The sequence below is a fragment of the Carcharhinus amblyrhynchos genome, chromosome 30 (genome assembly GCF_965287045.1).
Source record: "Carcharhinus amblyrhynchos chromosome 30, sCarAmb.v2.hapA, whole genome shotgun sequence".
Taxonomy (NCBI): Eukaryota; Metazoa; Chordata; class Chondrichthyes; order Carcharhiniformes; family Carcharhinidae; genus Carcharhinus; species Carcharhinus amblyrhynchos.
In genome coordinates, this window is record NC_137353.1 from 15,347,639 (window position 1) to 15,371,720 (window position 24,082).

The 24,082-nt window shown below is 43.1% G+C and overlaps 1 protein-coding gene across 2 annotated transcripts in view; it reads right to left on the reverse strand.

Annotated features, from left to right (window-relative positions):
• Window positions 1-4,025: 4,025 nt before the first annotated feature.
• The window catches only part of rnf207b (ring finger protein 207b), a 40,978-nt gene continuing 20,921 nt past the window's right edge, over window positions 4,026-24,082 (reverse strand). For both annotated transcript variants that reach the window (XM_080215409.1, XM_080215410.1), the window contains exons 8-17: window positions 24,000-24,072; window positions 23,310-23,378; window positions 20,464-20,532; window positions 20,245-20,369; window positions 15,329-15,515; window positions 14,438-14,623; window positions 9,873-9,924; window positions 8,908-9,025; window positions 7,284-7,379; window positions 4,026-5,462 (exon numbers count right to left, since the gene is read on the reverse strand). In XM_080215409.1, the coding sequence (XP_080071535.1) occupies window positions 5,282-5,462; window positions 7,284-7,379; window positions 8,908-9,025; window positions 9,873-9,924; window positions 14,438-14,623; window positions 15,329-15,515; window positions 20,245-20,369; window positions 20,464-20,532; window positions 23,310-23,378; window positions 24,000-24,072 (1,156 nt within the window). In that variant the 3' untranslated portion in view covers window positions 4,026-5,281. The remainder of the gene's footprint in view (window positions 5,463-7,283; window positions 7,380-8,907; window positions 9,026-9,872; window positions 9,925-14,437; window positions 14,624-15,328; window positions 15,516-20,244; window positions 20,370-20,463; window positions 20,533-23,309; window positions 23,379-23,999; window positions 24,073-24,082) is intronic.

Here is a 24,082-nt window from a genome sequence, read left to right on the forward strand (position 1 = left end):
CATTTTGAAGTTATCTGATTTTTATCTCAATTTTTCCTGTACTCTTCTATGAATCCACATTTCTTGGGCCAAACAATGTGCAAACCGCTAGTGATTATTGATCCAATCCCAATGCAGAGTCGATCTGTCCCCCACATTTTGGACCATTGATAGATAGCAACTTGCTTTTAAAACGTGTGTTAAATGTAGAAAAACACTTCTACTTCATAGAAATGTAATCCGACAAAAATAGATGCCAAGCCAAAGATGATATTTGGGAAGGAGGGTGCAACCAATAGCCCGGACAAAGAGATGAGAAAAATTAGCAGGGCTATGTGGAAGGAGTAGGGGCAAAAGATGAATTTTTAACTTGCTGGAGAGCTACAATGGGTGGAATCACCATATTTTTGCTGGAGGATTAAATGATTTTGAGAGAGTGCTTAGAGGGGATCAGGAAGTGAGGGCACAGCCGCTGGAGCTGGGGTCAGGAAGAAAGTGTACAAGAATGATCAGAGTGCCGGAGTGTTCTTTGGGAGCTTGTAGGAATGGATCAAGTTACTTACTAATGCTAGGGATTTTGAGATTAGGAATTGTGTTATTGTGCAACATGAATGCTTGTTCAGACAGTGGCTGCTATCTAATGGGATGTATCAGATAGCGGAGATGAATGAAAAACAGATCTCAAGACTTTGCTTAAGACCTTGTGACAAAATTAACATTGGTGAATATATGCAAATATTTAGACAGGCCAGTTTTTTGAGAGTTATTTTGATAGCTGTGCCATCCTGGCTACCATTAATGTGAAAGGATTAACTTCTACAGTATGAGATTAAAACTCCGATGAGTAATTTGACCTTGGTAGAAGTGAAATTATGTGCTGCTGTCTTCAGTGCTGCTGGATTGGGGGGTGGGGGGATTTTAGTGTTTTTGTTCCTAGTTGCTATCCTTTGATTCTCTAAATAAAAGTATATGCAGATAAATGTCAGCTGTGATGCTATCCATGGTAAAGTTGTTCGCCAGTGTTCAATAACGTAGGCTGAGGTGTGGAATGACCACTTGAGTGAGTGAGATAGCAAAGTAGAGCCATCCCAACAGAATGGAGTCCCAGCTTGATGCTGCACCTCCAGTAAAGGAGTCAAAGGTGTTTTTTTCAAAGAAGTGTTAGGTGCAGATTATTCTTAAGGGGGCTATGTTGTATTAACATGTCAAACATTGATCATTTGTTCCATCCTGATGCTTTTCACTGGCAACTCTTTGCTCAGTACTGTGATTGTGGTTTCATATGGCACAGAGAAAAGCCATTTGGCCCATCATGTCCATACTCAGTGTGGTTTTGTGCCCTCTGGTATATTGTAGTTAACTGTGACCAATTTCTGCACTATACAAGTTCAAACAGAAATATTGTTAAACTTAAATCAAATGTTTTAGGTGGATGCTTGAAGTCAGAAGTCCCTTTAGAGATGATGGTGGAGAGATGATGTCAAATTGTGTTTCAGTTTAGGATTCTCTTCGGTGTAACAACTCAAGAATTTTTTTGTGGGACTCAAGCACTGCTAACCAATTTCATTGCAAATGTGCAGCTGACATTAGGAGCATAGCATATCAAAGATTACAAGCCCTTTTTCTCCGGTTCCTCTTTCCCCAACCCCACCAGAGCACTGCAATACTGAGGTATGATTCCATTCAAGCGTTACAACTGAGTCTGATCAAATCCAGCTCAGCATCCATACAATGGCAATAACCACTTTTCTTTGTATAGCCTTTTAACATAGAAAAGAATCCTAAGGTGCTTTCACAGAGACATGACTGGTCAAAGTCACAGACGTTATGTTCAGATTCAATAAGGAAAGATGTGGAGAAATAATTTCCACTCATGGATGAGTCCAGAACAAGGAGGCATAAATATAAGATAGTAACAGATCAAATAAAGAATTTGGGAGTTATTTACAGTGATAAGAATGTGAAACTCACTGCCACATGATCTGATTAGAACAGATGATACATTTAAGGGGAGTCTTAATGAATGTGTAAGGGAGACGAAGTAGAGGGATTGAGGGATAGGGCGAGAAGAAGTAATTAGATTGGCAGATATTCTTGTAGAGTATAAACCATGACAGAACTGTTTGAATGATCTCTTTCTAGAATGTTGATGTCATTCTGTATAAATACATAAAAGAGATTGGTGACTTATCCACTGACAAGAGTTTCTGAGGGGGAAGTGTGATGGGGTTGAGCAAAACAGGGTGAGGTTTGGTAAGATTAGTCCCCAGCAGATACACTAGGTAGGCAGGTGGGCTAAAGAAGATGGGGTGGTTTACTGCTTGGAAGTGGCCTTAATGAGAGTATTACAGCACTGGAATTAGCAAAAGGGAAAGGAGTCTGGGATGGTGTCAAGAGAGAGGCAGAGGAGAATGAGGGGTTGTGGTGGGGTTTTGGGGGATTAAAATATTGAACATAAAAGGTGGAATGACTGGGTGATAGGAAGACAGACAGAAGGAAGGCTCCAAGCCTTTTGGTCCAATTGGTCCATGCTGATGTTTATGCTCGTTACAAGCTTTCTTCCTACTCTATTAATCTCATGTTCACAACTGTATTTTACCAGCTGATGCCCCATTGTATTAACAGGGTGGGGTGGAATCTGGAATGGATTCATAATGTCCAGTTTCAAACTGGTGGAAAGGAAATAGAATGTTCAATCTAGACCCAAGAGAAACAATAATTAGTTTTCCTTCTGATAACTTTACAACCGTCTCAGTTACCCAAGAGAGCCACAAACAATATCTAGTTTAGTCTATCTGGTTCTGCACGATCTCCATCACAATTGCTGAATTGATTCCAGAATTAGAGGGGTTTCTTCTGAGGAGGGACTGATAGAAAGAGTTTATATTCTCTGGAATTTAGATGGATGAATTGTAATCTCAATCAAATGTATAAAATTCTGTGAGGGCCTGACCTAGTGGATGCAGCAAAGGCTGCCCCCTAGGGGCCAAAAACTCACCATAAGGGTCAGCCATTTAGGACAGAGTTGAGAAATGACTTTGTTCAGACGGTCTGTATTTTTGGAATTCTCCACTCCAGAGATGTGTGAATGTTTACTGGTTTCACTGGAAAGATGCAGGCTGAGGGGCAACCAGATAGAGGTCTTCAAAATTGAGAGGCATAAATAGGGTAGATAGAGACTTTTTCCCAGGGTAGAAAGGTCAACTACAAGAGGGCACATATTTAAGATGAGGGGAGGTAAGTTAGGTGGCACGTGCAGGGAAAGTTTTTCATGCGAAGTGGTGGATGCCTGGATCACACTGCCTGTGGAGCTGGTGGAAGCACGTATATTAGCAATGCTCAAGGCATATCTTGATAGACACGTGAATAGAAGGATAACAGTGGGATAGAAACTGCATATTGGTGAAGGCTTGGCCAAAGGGCCTGTTCCTGTTTTGTATTGTTCTTTGTTTCAGTAGATTTTTGGCTATCAGGGAAAACTGCAATCATCTATTCTCTCTGAATATAATTTCCACGTCACACTGTGGGAGCTTTTTGAGATAAATGGCTCTTGGACCTCCCGCTTCCTGGGTTTGATCCACCTTTCTGCAATGGCAGGCTTTGGAGGGATGTATTATATGACAGCCAATAGCTTCTGTCTCAGGAGGCACATGGGTTTGCGGTGTCAAGTCACAGTCTTGGATCCATGATGCACAATCTGCGTCACCATCCACACTGGAGTGGGCATGGAAGTAGAGTTGATGCAGAAGATCAACCGTAACCTTATTGAATGGTGGAGCAAGCTCATGGAACCAGATGATCCTGCTGTTCCTGTTTCATATGTATTGCTGCACAAGATTTATATTAGCAGGCTAATCAGTGTCAGCTAGTTCTGCTTCGTTACAGAAACTGCTAGATACTGTCATGATGTGTCAACTTGTGCAAGTGTGTTTTGATGCTGAATCTGATTATTCTTGGGAGAAAATAAAATGATACAAAAATTAGGCATTGTCTTTAAAGCACGATTTAACAGATAGTAAAAATGAGTGATTCTGGAAGCACATAGGTTGATCAGTAAGGAAAAGGCGTTAATATTTCATCAGAACTCATCATTAACAACATTTCTTCAGACTCTGACAAATCTGTTGTGTTTTCTCAGTATGTTTGTTTTATATTTCAGCTTTGTAGCATTTGTGCTTTTTTAAAATTTTTTTTTGCTGATTTGCTTATACTTCATTGCTTAGTTTAATACCTGCTTACTCCTTGTTGATTGGTAGATTCACCATCTGCCTTTCTAGCTGTACAGTAACATGAGATATTCAGTTATCAGTCCTAATCACTAACCCCTGCTGCACAGTATGGATCCCAGGTGAGAACAGCATCACTGCTGCCCTTTACAACTGAATTCTCTGCAACCAAACCCCGTTTTTAACCTAACCCACCCTGTGCAAATGGGGTGGATGAGAGTCGGACAACTGATTCACACTAGGCCCAATTTACACACCATTTAAGTTTATGTTGTCGCCATCAGGGTTCCACAATTAGCTCAAGTGAAATATTGTCACGTGTACAAGGTGCGTCTGTGGAAATGTACTCAGAAAAGAATGAGATCGCACAGAATGTCAGATGGGAAAAGATCAGTTAGCCCACCGAGCCTGTCCCACAAGGTAACAGTTCAACCTTCTGGCTACACACATTTTCCTTGAGCCCCATCCCCAACCCTGTAAAGCCACATAATCCCTTGGGGAGGCACTGAAAACCCATGCCTTTAAAGGTGAGAAATCAAAACATTTTCCCTGCCTTTGAGTTCCACATGGATATACCAGTCCTTAATTATGTCTATGTTACTCTGTGTAAGATAAACCCCTCATTGTAATTCAGACTTATGTTAAAATAGTACGTGCTGTGATCAGACTTGTAAGAGACTATGTAAAATATGAGGGAAACCAGAATGAGAACAAACGTCAACATAAGGATATCTTACAGTTTACTCATTATGCTTCCTTGTGTTAAAGTGTTATTAACACTCCTGTGAAACATCTAGGGACGTGGTACCACACAAAAGGCACTATATAAATTCAAGTGATTATTGTTTGTCACTTGGGATTAATTCTGTGTTAAAAGATAATGAAACCAGTATTTTTATCTGCGGGTACCTAATATTCTCATTTTAAATATGAATCTCCTGCTTGTGCACTAGATCTGAAGTTGCATAAATCAAGTGGGGAACATCATCAAAGCCATGGAAAAGTCAGTGCGTTGTATTTACATTCTGGGGGCTATCACAGTTCAGTGGAGTTGGTGTGCCGCTCGTGCTCCTTTGCTATGAGGTGAGCTCCATCCTGTCAGAGCTGTCTAATCCACTCTTTTTTGTCGTCCGGTACAATTCCCTGGATTTCGCCTCCGAGTCCTCAGGCAGAATGTTTAGAGTTCGGTTGTCAATGACCTTGTCCTTGTTGTCAGAAAGTCTTTCTTTGTCTTCACTGCCACAGGTGAGGTCATTCCTACAAGGGAATCCAAATATTGATTTAATAATTATTATTCTGATAATTATACTTGTCTTTTTAAGCTGCTTTTACTCGGCTGAGATCCAGCTGTCCTGCCCAGGTGGCGAGCAGACAGACATGATCAGCAGGCTATTCAACAATGGTGAGCATCATCTCTTAAATTCCCAATCTGCCACCAGTGACAAACACAAGAGCTTCTCAGCAGGCATTACTGTGATCAGGAGTAGAAATTCTGGTTGATTTATTTGCACCCTTCCTCAGTCCACCTCTCCAGCTCAGTGGGCCACCTCCGGACCACTTCCGGTCATCTCACGTTCCCCCTAGTCATAATCAGTTCAGTTCAGACAGGGCTTTTAATGATGTTTCACTCTGTGCTGTGGCTGGTGATGTATTTATTTCCTGACCACAAGGCACTGCCAACTTAAATGTTCGACATCAACGAAAAAGAGTTATAAATTGTACGTACACAACTTTTTTGTTTGTTAAGAAAGGTTTTGATAGAAAATAGTATGAGAATGTGTTTCTTCTGGCAGGAAGGTCAATAACCAGCTAACCCAGATTTACAAGCCATTGAGAACACCTTTTACGCAAGTTGTTATGATCTGGAATGCACTCACTGCCTGAAAGGGTGGTGGAAATAGACTTGGTAATTACTTTCAAAAGGAAATTGGAGAAATTCTTCAGGAGGAAAATGTTGCCAGTATCTGACAAAAGAACAGGGAAATACAATTAATTGGATAGTACTTTCAAAGCGCCAGAACTGGCAGCACAAGCTAAATGGCTTCCATCGGTCATTTATTCCATCTCCAAAGATGTACAGGTTAGGTGGAATGGCCATACTAAATTGCCCCTTAGTGTTAGGGGAATTAGCAGGGTAAATATGTGAGGTTTCAGAGATAGAACCTGGGTGGAATTGTTGTCGTGCAGGCTCAATGGGCCAAATGGCCTCCTTCTGCATTGTAGGATTCTATAATTCCATCTCTTCTGTATGCATTGTAATTGCACAGTAGCACTCCCACAATTTCATTATCACACTGACTGTTGTAGTGAGGTCTGAATTGGGATCAGCGCAACCATGAGTTCACTCTTTTGGGACAGGAGTTACCCAAGGATAAACACATGCAGCCACTCCCTGCCACCACCCCCTAATCATTGATATAATTGTGCAGTATATGTTTTGGACATACTGGCAGCTTAGCCAGATTAGTTTGTGCATTCTGTAGGCTATCTGACTTTGGTATATATTTTTCCTGGCAGATAGTGATCAGGAAAGGGATGGTTGAGCCACAGGTCCTGAGGCCAAGGATACTGCAGTGGCTTAGATCAGATACTTCAGATCTGTCAGCTATGGCTCAATGAGTAGCAGTCATCTTTGAACAAAAGTTTATGGGCTCAACCCAACTCCAGAAGCCTGAGTACATAATTTAGCTGACGCTCCAGTGTAATACTTAGGGGGTGCTGTATTGCAACTTTTGGAAGTTAAATTGAGGCCCTGTCTGCCCAATGTAAAAGATCCCGTGACACTACATTGAAATAGAACAGTGTCATGGATCAATATTTACCTCCCAATCAATGTTTGCTGTTTGTGAGAGCTTGCTGTGTATAAATTGACTGTCCCATTTCCTACATTACAATAGTGACTAAATTTCAAACATACTTAATTGGCCATAAATGACTTTGCATCATCCTGAGATTGTGAAAGGCACTATATAAATGCACCACAGTCTTTGGAATCTTGTTGAGTTGTCTGGTTCAGCAATGCACAGGACGAACCCATTAGGGATGATACTCATGGCAACTTCGCAAGAGAGGACCTACCTGTGCTGACTATCCGCTGTCACAATGGAGCTTTCGTCATAAATCTTCAACATGTTATCAGTTCTGTCATCCTTCGCCTCCTTTGGCTCTTTCAGTCTGGGAGAGACGAGCAAAATCCAAGTGTTGGTAAAAGGGACAGAGTCTTAGGAAGAGAAGGCTGTGCTGATAGTGTTGGATGAACAAGGTCGGGGGAAGGTTGTGTGGAGATAAACATTTGCACAGACCCATTGGGCTGACTGATCTACTTCTGTGCTGTAAGTTCTATTTAAAAGGCCTCAAACTCCTATTTAAAAACTCCTATGAAAAGGCAAGGTCTATATGATTAGATGTTGCCAAGGGTATGAAAGTCTGAAGCTTAAATGGTAAAAAAAATTGCAGCTGTGCAGAGGGACCTGGTTTGCAGGTGCAGCAGGTCATTAAAAAGGCAAATGGAATTTTGTCCTTCATTGCTAGGGGGATGGTGTTTAAAAACAGCGAGGTTATGTTACAGTTGTATAAGGTGCTGGTGAGGCCACACCTGGAGTACTGTGTACAGTTTTTGTCTCCTTACCTGAGAAAGAATATACTGGCACTGGAGGGGGTGCAGAGGAGATTCACTAGATAGATTCTGGAGATGAGGGGTTTGGCTTATGAGGAAAGACTGAGCAGACTGGGGCTATACTCATCAGAATTCAGAAGAATGAGAGAAGATCTTATAGAAACGTGTAAGATTATGAAGGGAATAGGTAGGGTAGAAGCAAGAAAGTTGTTTCCACCGGTGGGTGAAAATAGAACTAAACAGCATGATCTCAGAAATAAGGGGGAGAAGTTTTAGGACTGAGTTGAGGAAGAACTTCTTCACACAAAAGGTTGTGAATCTGTGGAATTCCCTGCCCAGTGAAGCAACTGAGGTACTTCATTGAATGTTTTTAAAGCAAGGATAGATAAATTTTTGAATACTAAGGGAATTAACAGTTGTGGTGAGCGGGTGGGTAAGTGGAGCTGAGTCCACAAAAAGATCAGCCATTGAATGGAGGAGCAGGATTGAGGGGCCAGTTAGCCTATTCCTATTCTTAGTTCTCATGCTTGTAAGAACAAAGAAAAAGGTGAGGAAAGTAAGAAATCCTGCAGACTCCTTGGAAGATTCCTAATTCGCCCTGGGAAAGATGCAGTCAGGGTAATGTAAGGGGGAGTTGATGTACAAGGCAGCTGCTTTTCAGTCTAGAAAGTTAGTTAGGGTGGAGTCAGGGAGGAGTGGTGGGGGGAGTTTCTGTCCTCCCCGCACAGTGCGGAAGAGCCCTCCAAATTCAGCCTTTTTCATTTTAAGAAAGCAGCTTATCCTCATGAGATTATAAACATGTGGAAGTGTTTCCTTTTTATTTTCACTGGATTTCAGGAGGGGAGAGAAGATTGAGTCCAGGTTCCCATTTCTGATTACCCAGTGGTCCCAGTTGTGAATTAATGATTGCTGTTTCTGGAAATTGGTTGAAGACTTGCTGGGATGCCTCTACAGTCAATGAAACAGGCCAGCTGAGGGAGACAGATGTCCAAAGCACCCACTCTAGTAATGCACACAACCTGGAAGAGAGGAAATGAATACCAAGAATTGGAGGCAAGAGGAGAAGGTATGATGGAAAAGACTAACCTCGGCTCAAGACGCTCCTTCACTTTGGCAATCGAGCGGATGTACGGACTTATCTGGCGAGCAATTGTCATTAGGTATGTGTTCTCTTGCTTGAGCAGCATCAGGTCATGCAGTTGTGCTTGAAAATATAAAGTGGAATAAATATGAGGATTCTGTGTTTACTGCAATCACGTGAATGTGCATACCAGACTGGTGCGACAACGAAGAAACAGCGACATATCCAGCTCTATGTGGTGTGAGACTGGGCAGGGCAGGAGCCTCCCAAGACAGTGAAACCCTTTAGGGATGTCCTCAAAACATTCCCTGAAGATACTCTCCAACCTATGGGAGACCCTGGCTTGTGACTGATAGAAATGGAGGAGGCCCATTTGGGAAGGCACCAAACATATCAAGAGACTTTGGAAATGAGCAGAGATGAAGTCCAGGCTTTGAAAGAAAGGTCACAAACCTGCCATCAATCCAACAGTTCAAGCATCTGTCCCACATGCGTAAAAGCCTTAAGATTGCACAGTGGATCCCTCAGCCATCTTGGTACACATTCAACTAGAGAGGAAACAAATAATCCTGGATCTCGAGGAACTGCCTAAGAAGAAAAGTGACTTGGAAAGGAAACCTGGAGGTGGTGGTGTTCTCATGCACCTGTAACCCTTGTCCTTCCAGATAGTGGCAGGTCGTAGAGGGTCAGAGCTGCTGCTGAAGAGGTCTTGGTGAGTTTCTGCAGTGTATCTCATAAATCCTACATATTGAATTTACAGTGTGTTGGGGATGTTGGAAGTGAATGCTTAGGCTATTTATCAATTAGCAAAAGCGATCTTACAAAACCAGCCAGTAGGATGAGGTACAATTATGCAGAAATTTCACTGCCTCTTCCCACAATGGGAAAAAGCAACATTAAAAATATATCAATCAAGCCAGACAGACATGAGTAACATCTGGGTGAGAAACAGGCACAAATATATCAATACCTTCATAAATCTCCTGCTCATTTGCAACTCTCTGATATGTTTCCTCCCAAACCTAAGGAAGAAAATTCAGCATTAGATCACCCTTCCTGTATGATGAAGATCGCGATACTTATCAATAACTACTTGCATTTTTTTTAGCACTTTTAAATTGGATTAAATGCTCCAAAATGTTACCCTGAGGCATAACCCAAACAGCAGTGTAGGTAGATTGGCTGTGCTAAATTGTCCCTTAGTGTCCCAAGATATATAGGTTAGAAGGATTAGCGGGTTAAATATGTGGGATTACGAGGTAAGCCTGGGTAAGGGTTGGTTCAAACCTGATGGGCGGAATGGTCTCTTTCTGCACTGCAAGGATTCTATTATTTACATTGGGTCAAAGAAGGAAGCATTAGGAGAAGTGACACTGGTCAGATAAGGGTTTTAGGGAGGATTGTAAATGAAGAGAGGGAGGGAGAGGGATTTAGCCTGGAGCTTAGGCAGCTGAGGACATGTTGGGTTAGGACAAAAGAGCTGCATCTATATTATTGCACCTATCCTGACCTCAGATTCACTATGCATCAATGTTAAAATATTGGAAATAGACAACATGGTCCCACAAGCAGCAATATGATAATGGGTGGCTAATCTGTTTCTAGTGATGTCGATTTGAAGGATAAATGTTGAGCAGTATACCAGGAAAACTCTACTTCTGTTCTTCAAAATAGTGTCATGGGATTTTTACATGTATGTGAAAGAGCAGACGGGATCTCAGTTTAATGCCCCTGCTGAAGGGTGGCATCTCCAACAGTGCAGCATTCCCTTTGTGCTGCACCAGGACTGGCAGCCTAGATTCTGTGCTCATGTCTCAAGTGTGGGACTTAAACCCACAACCTTGTGACTCAGGTGAGTCCAGACAATTGAAGCAGGGCCTACACATTGCACATAAGACCACAGCAATAAAAAAGGGAAGTTCTTTGAGCGGGGATGGAGATTGCCCTGTTATGTTGTTTATTGGTTTGATTAGATTATTGACACATGTATTAGTATACAGTGAAAAGTATTGTTTCTTGCGTGGTACACAGACAAAACATACCATACATAGAGAAGGAAAGGAGAGAGTGCAGAATGTAGTGTTACAGTCATAGTTAGGGTGTAGAGAAAGATCAACTTTGTCGTTTGTTGACCAGGAAGGAATAGACAGAGCTGGAATTCTGGATGAGTTCTGGTATTCCAAATTCTCTTTCATCCATTTTGTCATTTTGATGATTGACAATGTTGTCAAACAGACTCTCTCAAAGACCAACACTCACGTTTTAAACATGTCTTTGTCTAGTCAGGAATGGAGAGTTACAGTTAATGATACTCCAACAATGGATCAATGTTGATAAGTAGCTAAATGACATGGATCAGGATCAGTCAGTCTGTGGTCTCTGATGAGTTAGCTGCTCTCAGCTTGGGGTGGCAACAACAGCGACTGAACTTTTTCACCCATTGAATTAGTTTTGTAGAGTCAGGTTCCAGAGATGGGCACTTCTAAAAAGGCATTTTATTGGATGTGAGCATCGCTAGCTAGACCAGCATTTATTGTCCATCCCTAGGGCTGAGGAAGGTGAGCTGCCTTCTTGAATTGCTGCAATCCGTATAGTGTAGACACACCCACCATGCTATTAAGGAGGGTTCCAGCATTATGATCCAGCAACAGTTAAGGAACAACGATATCTTTCCAAGTCAGGATAGTGAGTTTCTTGGAGGGGAACTTACAGGTGGTGAACATAAGAACTAGGAACTGGAGTAGGCCATTTGGCCCCTCGAGCCTGCTCTGCCATCCAATAAGATCATGGCTGATTTTTTTTCATGGACTCAGCTCCACTTACCCGCCCTCTCACCATAACCCTTAATTTCTTTACTGTTCAAAAATTTATCTATCCTTTCCTTAAAAACATTCAATGAGGTAGCCTCAACTGCTTCACTGGGCACGGAATTCCACAGGTTCATAATCCTTTGTGTGAAGAAGTTTTTCCTCAACTCAATTCTAAATCTGCTACCCTTATTTTGAGGCCATGCCCCCAGTTCTAGTTTCACCTGCCAGTGGAAACAACTTCCCTGCTTCTATCTTATCTTTTCCCTTCTATCTATCTTATCTATTCCCTTCTATCTATCTTATCTATTCCCTTCTATCTGTCTTACCTATTCCCTTCATAATCTTGTATGTTTCTATCAGATCTCCCCTCATTCTTCTGAATTCCAAAGAGTATAGCCTCACTCTACTCAGTCTTTGCTCATAAGCCAACCTTCTCAACTCCAGAATCAATCTAGTGAATCTCCTCTGCATCCCCTCCAGCACCAGTATATCTTTTCTCAAGTAAGGAGACCAAAACTGTACACAGTACTCCAGGTGTGGCCTCACCAGCACCTTATACAGCTGCTACATAAGTTCCCCGTTTTTAAACTCCATCCCTCTAGCAATGAAGAACAAAATTTCATTTGCCTTCTTAATGACCTGCAGCACTTGCAAACCAGGTCCCTCTGCACAGCTGCAATTTTCTTTTTACCATTTAAACTTCAGACTTTCATATCCTTGGGAACGCCTAATCATATAGACCTTGCCTTTTGACAGGAGTTTTTAAATAGAATTTATAGTACAGAAGCAGATCAATCAACCTGCAAATCAACTTTTTGTGATTCAAGCACAAGGACTTTCTGCACAGAAGCATACTGCAATTTTTTACCATTTAAATAATAGTCCATTTAGCTGTTATTCCAACCAAAATGGATGACCTCACATTTACCAACATTGTACGCCATCTGCCAGATCCTTGCTCACTCACTTAGACTATCTATACCCCTTTGCAGACTTTCATCACCCTCTGCACACTTTGCTCTGCCATTCATCTTACTGTCATCTGCAACTTTTGACACACTACATTTGGTCCCCAATTGTAAACAATTGTGGTCCCAACACTGATCCTTGAGGCACACCAATAGTCACTGATCACCAACCAGGAAATCACCCATTTACCTCCATCTCTTTGCTTTCTGTTAATTAACCAATCCTCTATACATGCTAATATATTACCCACAACACCATGCACCTATATCTTATGCAGCAGCCTTTGGATGCCTTCTGGAAATCCAGATACACCACATCCACAAGTTTCCCATTGAGAACATTACATGTGCAGTGGACAAAGAATTCCACCAAAGTAGTCAAACATGACCTGCCCTTCATGAACCTATGCTGTGTCTTTCCAATGAGACAATTTATATCCAGATGTCTCGCTATTTCTTCCTTGATGTTAGATTCAAGATACCTGGTGGTGTTCCAGGTATATGCTGCTTTTATATGGTAGTGGTCATGGTTTGGAAGGTGTTGCTTAAGGAGTCTTGGTGAGTTACTGCAGTGCATCTTGTAAGATGGTACACACAGCTGCTACTGTGCATCAGTGGTGGAGGATTAAATGTTTGTGAAAGGAGTGCCAATTAAGCAAATTGCTTTGTCCTGAATGAGCTTCTCGAGTGTCATTGGAGCTGCACTCATCCAGGCTAGTGGAAGGTATTCCATCATACTCCTGACTTGTGCCTTGTAGGTGGTGGACAGGTGTTGGGGAATCAGGAGGTGAATGTATAAATGTAATTCAATGACTTTCTAAAGAGACAGAAGATTGAGAAGCTGGATGAGTGGAGTTGATCTGGGAACAGGGATGGGCATCTTTGATCCTAATACCTTTCCTGTTACTGGCTATAAGGATGTGATAAGAAATTAGTTTTTGCATAAATGTGCCTCAATAGGAGAGTTCCAAACAGTTAAGAGCTGGCCATTTAGGAGTGAAATCAGCAAGCACTTTTCAACACAAAAGGTGGAGGATTCTGGAAATCAAGGAATAATTTTGTTATGTAAGGAACATGGAGCAAAGGCTGATAAATGGAGTTGAGGTACAGAGCAGAAATAAAATAATAGACTTGAGGGGCTGTATAGCTTACTCCTGTTCCTTTGCCACTAACTTGGTTAAAAACTGACTGTCTAACTCAGACGTGATGTGAAGATGCCGACGTTGGGCTGGGGTAAAGCACAGTAAGAAGTCTCACAATACCAGGTTAAAGTCCAACAGGTTTATTTGTAGCAAACGCCATTATCAGAACTAGCTATTCCTTTGTCAGGTGGGTGGGAGTTCTAATCACAAACAGGGCATATAAAGATACAAACTCAATTTACATGAATAATGCCTAGAATGTGAGTCTTTACAGCTAATCAAGTCTTAAAGGTACAGACAATGTGAACAGAGATAGCATTAAGCACAAGTTAAAAAGATGTGTCTTGTTTCCAGACAGGAAAGTTAGTGAGATTTTGAAGTCCAGGCATGTTGTGGGGATTACAGATAGTGTGACATGAACCCAAGATTCCGGTTGAGGCCGTCCTCATGTGTGCAGAACTTGGCTATCAGTCTCTGCTCAGTGACTCTGCACTGTTGTGTGTCTGGCTTGATAAAGCCCTTGAATGAAGTGTTCAATGGCCCAGTGTTCATTAAAAATCCCATTTCTGATTAGCACAAAATCTCTACGGTAAAACCATTAGCATTGTGCTGTACCTCCTCAAACATGGTCCTCATGGTCTCCACAGACGAGTATTGGGAAGAGATCTGAGTTTCCATCTGGAGCGATTTCTGTAGGATTTCATCAATTGCGTCTGTCTTGATGAGCGAGTGGTGCTTGGTCAGATCCCGATGCATCTCTTGCACCTGATCTTTCAGCGTCTGCAGCTCTGTCTGTAAGGCCTAGCCAAACAACAATCACCGATCAGACACAGGAAAGGCCTAGGTACTTGCTAATATTTCTTAAGCTCTTAAACGTCCTCTCACCAGCTTCTCCACTCCCCAAATCTCTTGGGAGGTGTCAACTCTTTCTAAGGTACATCTTTCCTCACACTCATGACTTTTGGTGACCTCATTCAAGAGACCATTCCTCAAGAGTGAGCCAAGACAATGGGTGTCGCCCGGATAGTTACCAACAAAGAACCTCAGAGCCAAACTCTCTACACGCTGCATTGTGGTCAGAAGTGGAAACCCTGGCTGATCCCCAACATCTCCTTCCTCCCCAACCCCCACCAATTCTGGCTAGAAGCTCCAAAACCAAATGAAGCAATTAAACTGCTGTCTCGCTGAGATTGGCTACCTCAGGGCAGGCTAAGGACCAAATCTGGTAGCATTTTGTAACATTGGAAGGAAATAAAAGCTTGCATGCATATCGCATGTTTGACAACCTCAGGACCTACCAGACACAAAACGGTTGCCAATTTTCCTCGTGACAATATTGCAAAAGTATTTTACTATTTGTAAAACACTTTGGGATGTCCCTAGATCAGTCATTCTCACTGACATATCCCACAGGCATTCAGTCTCCCTCTGAACCAAACCTACTGGATGCTGCAGCCTTGTAAAAACTTGGATCTATGGTCACTGCTCATTCCACATCTCCCTTACCCTGAACGAGTTCTCGTAATTCCGGCAATGCTCCATAAAAGGGCTGTGGCCTCCCTCTGCCAGCAGGACCTTGGTGCTAATGTAGCGATGGGAGGTGGGCTTGCATGTCACTGTGTTTGTTAGAGACATGTCCCCCATGGATGCACGAGAACCGGAAAGTGGAAATGTCTTTGTGCCCACCAAGTTCCTGTATTTAAAAAAAAAACAAAGAATGTGGCGCACGGTTAAATACAGATTGCAAAAACCTGCAGAAAAAAACGGAAGTGTTCTCTGAATATATGTTTGCAAAATGCAAACATCATGAAATCCAGGGGTCCAGTTAGTTTACATTCACAATCAACAATGAAAAAAGTTACAAGTAGAAAAATCTATCCCTTTCTCTTGTGCCCCTGCTTTTCCTGAAGCTGATGACTTGCTGAGATTCTGTTTCTTGAGCACCTGCACCTCCCCCAAGGGTCTGTCAGTCGAACATTAAACTAAGGCTCCATCTGCCCACTCGAGTGTAAAATATCATTCCCCACTATTCGAGGAAGAGCTGGGGAAGCTCGCCTCAATGTCCTGGGCCAATATTTATCCCTCAACTAATATGACTAAATTAATTAATTATCTGGTCATTTAATACACTGCTATTTATGGGGTCTTGCTGGGTGTTGCATTTCCTAGATTATAACTGTTAGTGCTTCGGAACAGAAAGATGCCGTATAAAATCACTCTTTTCTCTCTTACCTTCTCCTGTCAACACAGGACAGGAGACAGTCTATTCTGTGATCATAACACAGTACTCATGGGTGACGTTTTATTTCCCCTTTCACCTACCCCACCTTCAACTGCTTTTCCAGCTCTGAGCTGGTAACTTAGCACAGAGCATGGCTTAATTAAACCCAGATACCGGAGTGCATGATTCCATTTGTCACTGGATAAACCTCAAGCCATCATGCTAGCTAGCAAATCATGGAATTGTCATGCTGCCGGAACTTGCCCTAGGGGTGGTGGATTCTACAGGGAGGTGACACATGGCCATTGAATACAAATGGTAAGACACACCATATTTGGGGGAATCAGATTACACCAGGCCTTCAATCCTGAGGAAGATTCCATGAGGTTAAATATCAAGGCGAGTGGTGACAGTGTGAGGTGTAACTGAATTGGGCGACTGGAGATTCGGGGTGCTTAATTCCGATTCCTGCAGCTATTTGCTGTTGTGAGCCTTCAATTACTCCAATACAAAAAAGCACGGCACAAAATCGAGTAATGAGAAAAATGAATATTCACAGGGAAACAGGAGTGATTGAACAAGCATTCACACTCAAAGTGAAGGTGAGCCAGAAGCACTGGGGTTACAACCAGCAGTAAAGGATGTGCAGAAAAACAGTCCATTGCACCTTCAAGGATGACAGCCCAGAATGAATTAACAAGTAAATTAAACCACAAGCAGCATCTTACCTGTGATGGAAATGTCTGTAGTTCTCTGGTCACCCGGCAATAATGTCCTGCTTTGAAATCTCATGCATTTACCTTGCCTTCTCCAGACCCTGGTCTCCTTGATGTTCCCCTCTGTCTGAGTCCCGTGTGTAACTATTTCACTTTGTGAGGGCCACATACTGACATCAACGCGACTAAATATAAACAATCCCAGCGAATTGTGTCCCAGTCAGTTCCCTGAAATTCTGATAAAAATAGTGGCAGCAGGCAAGACCTTGCTCCTGTGGGGGCCTCACTCCACTGGAGACGCCTGTCAGTCACTCGCAGAAGAAAGTGGGGCTGAAAACCGCAGAGGATTTATGTGGAAAGTATTACTGGGATTGACGTCATCACTCAACAAAGAGCAGATAACGTGTTAATCCATTGAGCACAGGCTGCACCGCAGCGCTGACTATAAAAGGTAGGTGAGGGCCTGACTGCCATCTTGTGAGGTTACAGAGTGAGACGGTGCTGCCTGAGGTAGTTCATCCACCAAGCAATTTGCACCTAAAAGCAAGTTACAAATGGATCATGTGCAGCTTTGAAAGGAAAATGCTGGCATTGTACAGTACCTTTTACAGTCCCAGGATGCCTCAGTGTCTTATTGCCAATGAGATATTTTTGAAATAAGATTATTCGTTATTGTCAATGAAGTTACTGTGAAAATCCCCTAGACACCATACTCTGGCACCTGTTCGGGCACACTGAGGCAGAATTTAGCACAGCCACTGCACCTAATCAGCATGTTTTTCAGACTGTGGGAGGAAACCAGAGCACCCACAGGAAACCCATGCAGACACGTGGAGAATGTGCAGACTGTACATTCAGACAGATGATGACCCAAATCGGGAATCAAACCTGGGTCTCTGCCGCTGTGAGGCAGCAATGCTAACCACTGTGCTGTGGTTAATGTAGGAAACAGGGCAGCCAATTTTAATGCAGAAAGACTCCACAAGTAGCATTGAGATAACACTAGAAAGTTTGTTTCACTGATATTGTTTATCAGATAAATATTCTCCTGAGCACATCAGGGAGAAATCCCCTGTTCTTCCTCAGAATAATTTGGAGATTTTGTAGACCAGACCTAGGTTAAACAAAAAAGATGGCACCTTTGACTCTATGCCCTGACAAATTTCTCAAAGAAGTATAGGCCCGAGCAGGGGGCTAATGTCCCAGAACCATCTATTCCACTATCTTCTATAGATGCACTGGCTGTTTGCTCAATGGAACCACACTCCAGTCCGAGCCTGGAGAGAAACAGAGGAAAGGATGGAGAAGAAAGTAATAGAGAAGGATTGAAGTGAGTTTGCTACAGTCCGGAATGTGTGGGCATGCCCAACCCCCATGGACCACGCAGCACCACAGCTCTGCACTGTTTCATATCAACATTTCCAAGAACTGTCAGATTTGGCAGACATAGCTTGGAAATATAACTATTCCATGTATTTAGATAATCCACCCAGCCGCCACCTGTTATCTGATAAAATGCAGCTCTGCTTTAGTTGAGCACAGACTCGAGCTGTGGGCTCAGTAACACTGCACACACCATCTCAAATACAGATGTTTCCTACAGCCTCACTTTTTGGGATGGGGGAATCTCTGCGTAGGCAAGGTTTCAGCAACAGACCTTTGAGGCCAGAAACCCTTTACTAAGATTGAACACAGTGGGCCCATATTCCCCGGAATTTCAAAGAATGAAAGATCTTATTGAAAAGTGTAACATTTTTAGAAGGATTGACAGGGTTGATGCTGAAATGCTGTTTCCCCCACCTACAGAGTCTACACCTGAGAGATTAACTAACCAAACAGGTTATGACTCAGCTATTTAGGACTGGGATGAGAAGAAATTTCTCCGTTCAGAGGGTTGAGAATCTTTGAAATTTTCTCTGCCACAGAGCTATGGATGTTCAATCAATGAGTGTGATCAAGTTTGAAATCGATAGACTTTTGCACTCAGAAGGAATGAAAGGATATGAGGTTTGTGAAGGAAGATCAGCCATGACTTTATCGAATGGTAGAACGGCACAGTGGTTAGCACTGCTGCCTCACAGCACCAGCGACCCGCGTTCAGCTGTGATTGAATGGTGGAGCAGATTCGATGGGCTGAGTGGCCTATATCTAATGGTCTTATGGGTTTGATTCCCGACATAGGTCACTTGTGTGTGGCGTTTGCACATTCTCCTTGTGTCTGCATGAGTTTCCTTCGGGTGCTCCGGTTTCCTCCTATAGTCCAAAGGTACGTGAGTTAGGTGGATTGGCCATGATAAATTGTCCCTTAGTGTCAGGGGGATTAGCAGGGCAAATATATGGGGTTACAGGGATAGCGCCTAGGTGGGATCGTTGTCTCTGCAGACTCGATGGGTTGAATGGCCTCCTTCTGCACTGTAGGGATTTTATGATTCTAACTGGTTCAATGGGCCGAATGGCCTGCTTTAGTTTCTCGTTCTTTTGTTTTAACACGTTATCAGGCCCTCTCGAGTAGGTGGCTGGAAATGAATTATCGGGCTACACACTCTGTGCGAGTGAAGCTGAACAACTTTTCCTTTAAGTATATTGTGTGAGGGACTAGAACCTAAAGCTGAGGCACTGAATTAGGCAAATTCAGGTGAAGGGTTTGTGCAGAGGGTTCATCGAACATCTCAGATATGGGGTAGCAGTGGACTGGAAGCAAATTAAATACAGCCACGAAAATAGGTGAGGCACCAGAGTGTCACCATTGATCTCAGAACAACACTGTATCAACAGGTATTCATCACCTTTGTGAAAGAAGGAAAGAAAGAACTCGGTAGGATTGTTGTTGGTGCAAACTTGATGGGCCAAATGGCTTCCTTCTACATTGTAGGGATTATATGTTTCTATTCTATGATTAATTCTCTCCCTTTCTATGTGTCCTCTGGCCCTGCAATCTCTGTGCTCCTCTAGTTTTGGCCTCTTGTGTATCCCCAATTTCCTTCACCTCGCCATTGGCTGCTGACCTTTACTGCCTCCACCTTAGGTTCTGGAATTCTCTACCCTTTCTCTTTTACTGCTCTTTGAAGACCTGCCTCTCACCTCCCTTTTCATTATTAAATCAAGACCTTGTCTGCTTTCTTGGGTGTGATGTGAAAGATCCCACGGTACAAGAATGGCAATATCACAATCAAAATCACAAAAAAAAGTTATTTCATTGTTATCGTGTTAATGTCTATGGAATCTGCTGCATGCAAATGAGCTGCTACACTTCCTTCATTATAACAACAACTACATTGAATGTCCCAAAGCAGTTCACATCCAGAGTTCCCGAAAGGCGCTTTGGAAATGCTATTTTTCTTCCCTAATATTTCCTTATGTTGTCTGATGTCAAATTTTATATGATAATGCTGCAGTTTAAGCAATCATGGAATATTTACACCACACCAAAGCTGCTGTATAAATGCAAGTTGTTGTTGATTCTCATGCCATTAACTGCAGCTTACATTCCATTTCCATTGTTGATGCCAGTGCCTGGGCCCCCTCCAGTCACCGATCCGGAACGCCTTTGGTTCAGGAAGAGCAGCGGTTCCAGACACCGAGCAAACTCTGGGCGGTACTCCGTGTTAATCTAAAAAAAAGTGACCAGCATTTAAAATTGAACTATTGGCCCTTCCCTGTGGTGTTCAATTCCCACCGCTTCATGCTGGCTACTTTAATCATACCTTGCTGCTCTGTGATGGCCTCAGGCGATGGGGGAGTTTAACGATCTTCTGCAGCCTCTCCATCAGTTGCTGCCAAGAAGCAAAAAGAAAAAAAAAAGCTGAAATTCTGCACTGGGGTCAAGGTTGCCAACAGTATTCCTGGTGGTTTCATCACCCCCACTTCCAACCATCCCACCCAGTCAAACAGCCTCAGCAGTATTTCTTCGGAGATTCTTGTAGTGGTCTGTAGGGTTTATTCTTCAATTCTTGAAGACCCTCTAATGCGGGTCCCCCTTGACTCAGCTGTTCTTGTTTAGAAATGTACTGAGTTCATCACAAAATAGATAAAAAGTTGGTGATGGCCCAAAGCTTTCAGGAGGTCCACACCAAAGTCAGGACATGTGACCTCACTGAGGAGACAGTGAGGTCCTGTTCAAATATCATTTCCACAGATCTACAATGGTTTACAGTCTGGCAACACCTTGAGTTTAAAATTCTTGTCCTCGTTTACAAATCTCTGCTCAGCCTTGTCCAACTATCTCCCCCTCTCCTACCTTCCCCTGCTCCTCCAGCCCTACAGCTCTCTGAGATCTCTACCCTCTTCCAATTCTGGCCTCTTGCATATTGACCAATTGCTTTGCTCCATCACTCCTGGCTGTGGTTTCAGCTGCCTGGCCACTGAGTCCCGACATTTCCTCCCTAAACCTCTCTGCTTCTCTGCCTATCTCGCCTTAAACTTACGTCACTGGCCAAGCTTGTGACCATCTGTTCTGACATCTCCTCACATGTCAAACGTCTGATAATCGCTTCTGTGAAATGCCTCAAGACCATTTCTACTAAACACAACACATAAATGCAGACAGTCTGTGTCTGACACTGTGGCTTAAAATGCAGCAGCTCAAACTGAGTGGAGCTTTTCCAAGAAAGCAGTGCTGCCAAACTTTGACTCTTTGGGACAAAGCAAGGAGAGGAGGAGGGGGAAAAAATCACACACAAACACACAAGTCTGCAGATGGCAAACAATGACTGGAATGCCCTCGCAATGCCTCAGCACGTTCCCTGTACCCGCCACTGTAATGAGCTTTTTTGCCTGCCTCATTGAAGCCCATATCAATGGTGTAGCGATAATGTCACTGGATTAGTAATCCAGACGCCTGGGCTGATGCTCTGTGGAACACAGGTTCAAATCCCAAAGTGGTGGAATTTAAATTCAATTAATAAATCTGGTTGATTGTTGTAAAATCCCATCTGAAAAGTACAGCACGGGAACAGGTTCATTAATGCCTTCTAGAGAAGGAAGACCGCTGTCCTCACCTAGTTTGGCCTACAGGTGACTCCTCTCCCAGCACTGCCCTCTGAAATGGCCTCCTCAATTCAAGGGCAATTAGGCATGGACAACACACACTGATCTTGGCAGCAATGTCCCCATCCCATGAAAGAAAAAGTTACCTCAGGTGCATTTTCAGTTGTCTTTAAATGGGCATCAAACTTGTGCCAATTCAATACTTTTTTATTTTTCATCCAGTATTCCTGACAGTGCCATCATGTTAACATTCTCATCCTTGTTTTCAAATTCTAAATGGCCATCTCCTTCTCCATATCTCTGCAACCGCTTCCAGCCCAGTAAGATCTCTGACCCTAATTCTGGCCTTTTGCACGTCCCCAACCTCCTTCACCCTTGCGTTGGTGGGCATATCTTCAGCTGTCCACGCACTGAAGTTTGGAATTCCCCGCCCCAAACCTCTCCATCTCTCTCTCTCTTCTCCTTTAAGACACTCCTTAAATACAATCTCTTTGAGCAGATTTTTGGGGTATCAGATATGTGTCTGTTGTTCGCATATCATTTAGTTTAGGAAGTGAGGCTACAATTGGATGGCATAGTGGTTAGCACTGCTGCCTCACAGTGCCAGAGACCTAGATTCAATTCCCTACTTGGGTCACTGTCTGTGTGGAGTTTGCATGTTCTCCCTGTGTCTGCGTGGGTTTCTTCTGGGTGCCCTGGTTCCCTCCTACACCCCAAAAATGTGCGGGTTAGGTGGATTGGCCATGCTAAATTGTCCCTTATTGTCAGGGGGACTAGCTAGGGTAAATGCATGGGGTTATGGGGATAGGCCCCTGGATGGGATTGTGGTCGGTGCAGACTCAATGGGCCAAATGGCCTCCATTGTAGGATTTTACGAATTGCCACACCTGATGGTAGCTTTGAGACCCCTGCTGAAAAGAATGTGCAAATTCTTTTTGACAAAGTGCAACAGTGGGTCCAACTACGATGCCTCACACAGCAAGTCCAGTGGTCAGACAGGTATCTTCAGAACAGGAAGTAGAACAATTAGAAAACAAAAGTTATTTAAAAAGAGCATTGCATTGGAGAGCAAGCAGTGGGAGATGGAACGTTTCCAGGGATGGGAGATGAGCAGAGGAGTCAATGGGAAGTGGAATGTTGCTTCATTGGGGAGGACAACAGGGATGGAAGGTACTTGGGGATAGAAATGCTAAGAAACCTGAGAGACAGTCACAGCAAGTTATTATGACAATGTGCTTAAATCACCTTCCTCCTCTCAAAGACCATCACGGCTGATCCTGACCTCGCCCAATGTAAATGAAAACATACACATACTCAGGTACACAGACATACACATGCACGCACATACACATTTGCACACATACCACACATGTACAGCATGTGGATCAAACCTGGGCCCTCATGTTATGTACAGCTCAGTGAGTTTACCGACCTGCACTAAGACTATTATTCCACTAACAGATTTCACTTCACTGCCAATTGTATTTTCCAAACCTTCTAGTGGCTGCAGAGTTTACTTTCCATTCATGTCACTTGACTTTTAGAAACCATAGCTCGTACTTACATAGCCCAAGTCCAAGAACTCAAACTTATTGGCAGAGCTGAGGAAAGCAGAACAGGTTACGAGGTGGACCTGAACAGAGGGAAAGAGAGACAAGGAGAATAATCAGCCTATCAGCTTCACCACTTGAAAGGAAACAAAGAAACAAATGCTTGTATTCATGTCAAACTTCCTCACATCTTTAAAACATTACAAAGCATTAACTTTCTTACAAACTATCTAGCAAGAGGCCTTTGTATTTATCTTAAGAGCTAGTAGTTGTCGCAGTGACTCAGTAACTGCACTGTACAGACTGAGGACAGCTCTAGGTTTGACTCCTGCTGTGAATCAGGGAAAAGTGAAGTAGGTCAAAGCTTCTGATTGCCATCCACTGCCCTCTGGTGAACGGTATGTGTGCAAGGATATTGAGTGAGGGTGGGTCAGACTGGTGATGCTATACATGGTCAAATATCTTACAGGCACCCACTGTCTAGGTGCACATGGATTAAGAATGGCCAGGAGCAGAGAGGAGATAATTATCACGAATAAAGCATGAAAAGGTGTTTCATGCCTCAGAGTTAACATGGAACTTTTGATTATCTGTTCTTATGACAACCAATGATTTGATCTCTGACTCTCTTTGCAGTGAACTGCTTTGTAGCAGCCTGTTTGAACCCCCTAACTGCCAACCCCCCCAGTCCTTAGCTCACTCACCTGAAGGGTGGGTAGAAGTGCTGCCATGTTGGACAGCTGCTCTTTGAAAGCTTTCTCTTTCTCTTCATGTTGACTGGAAAAAG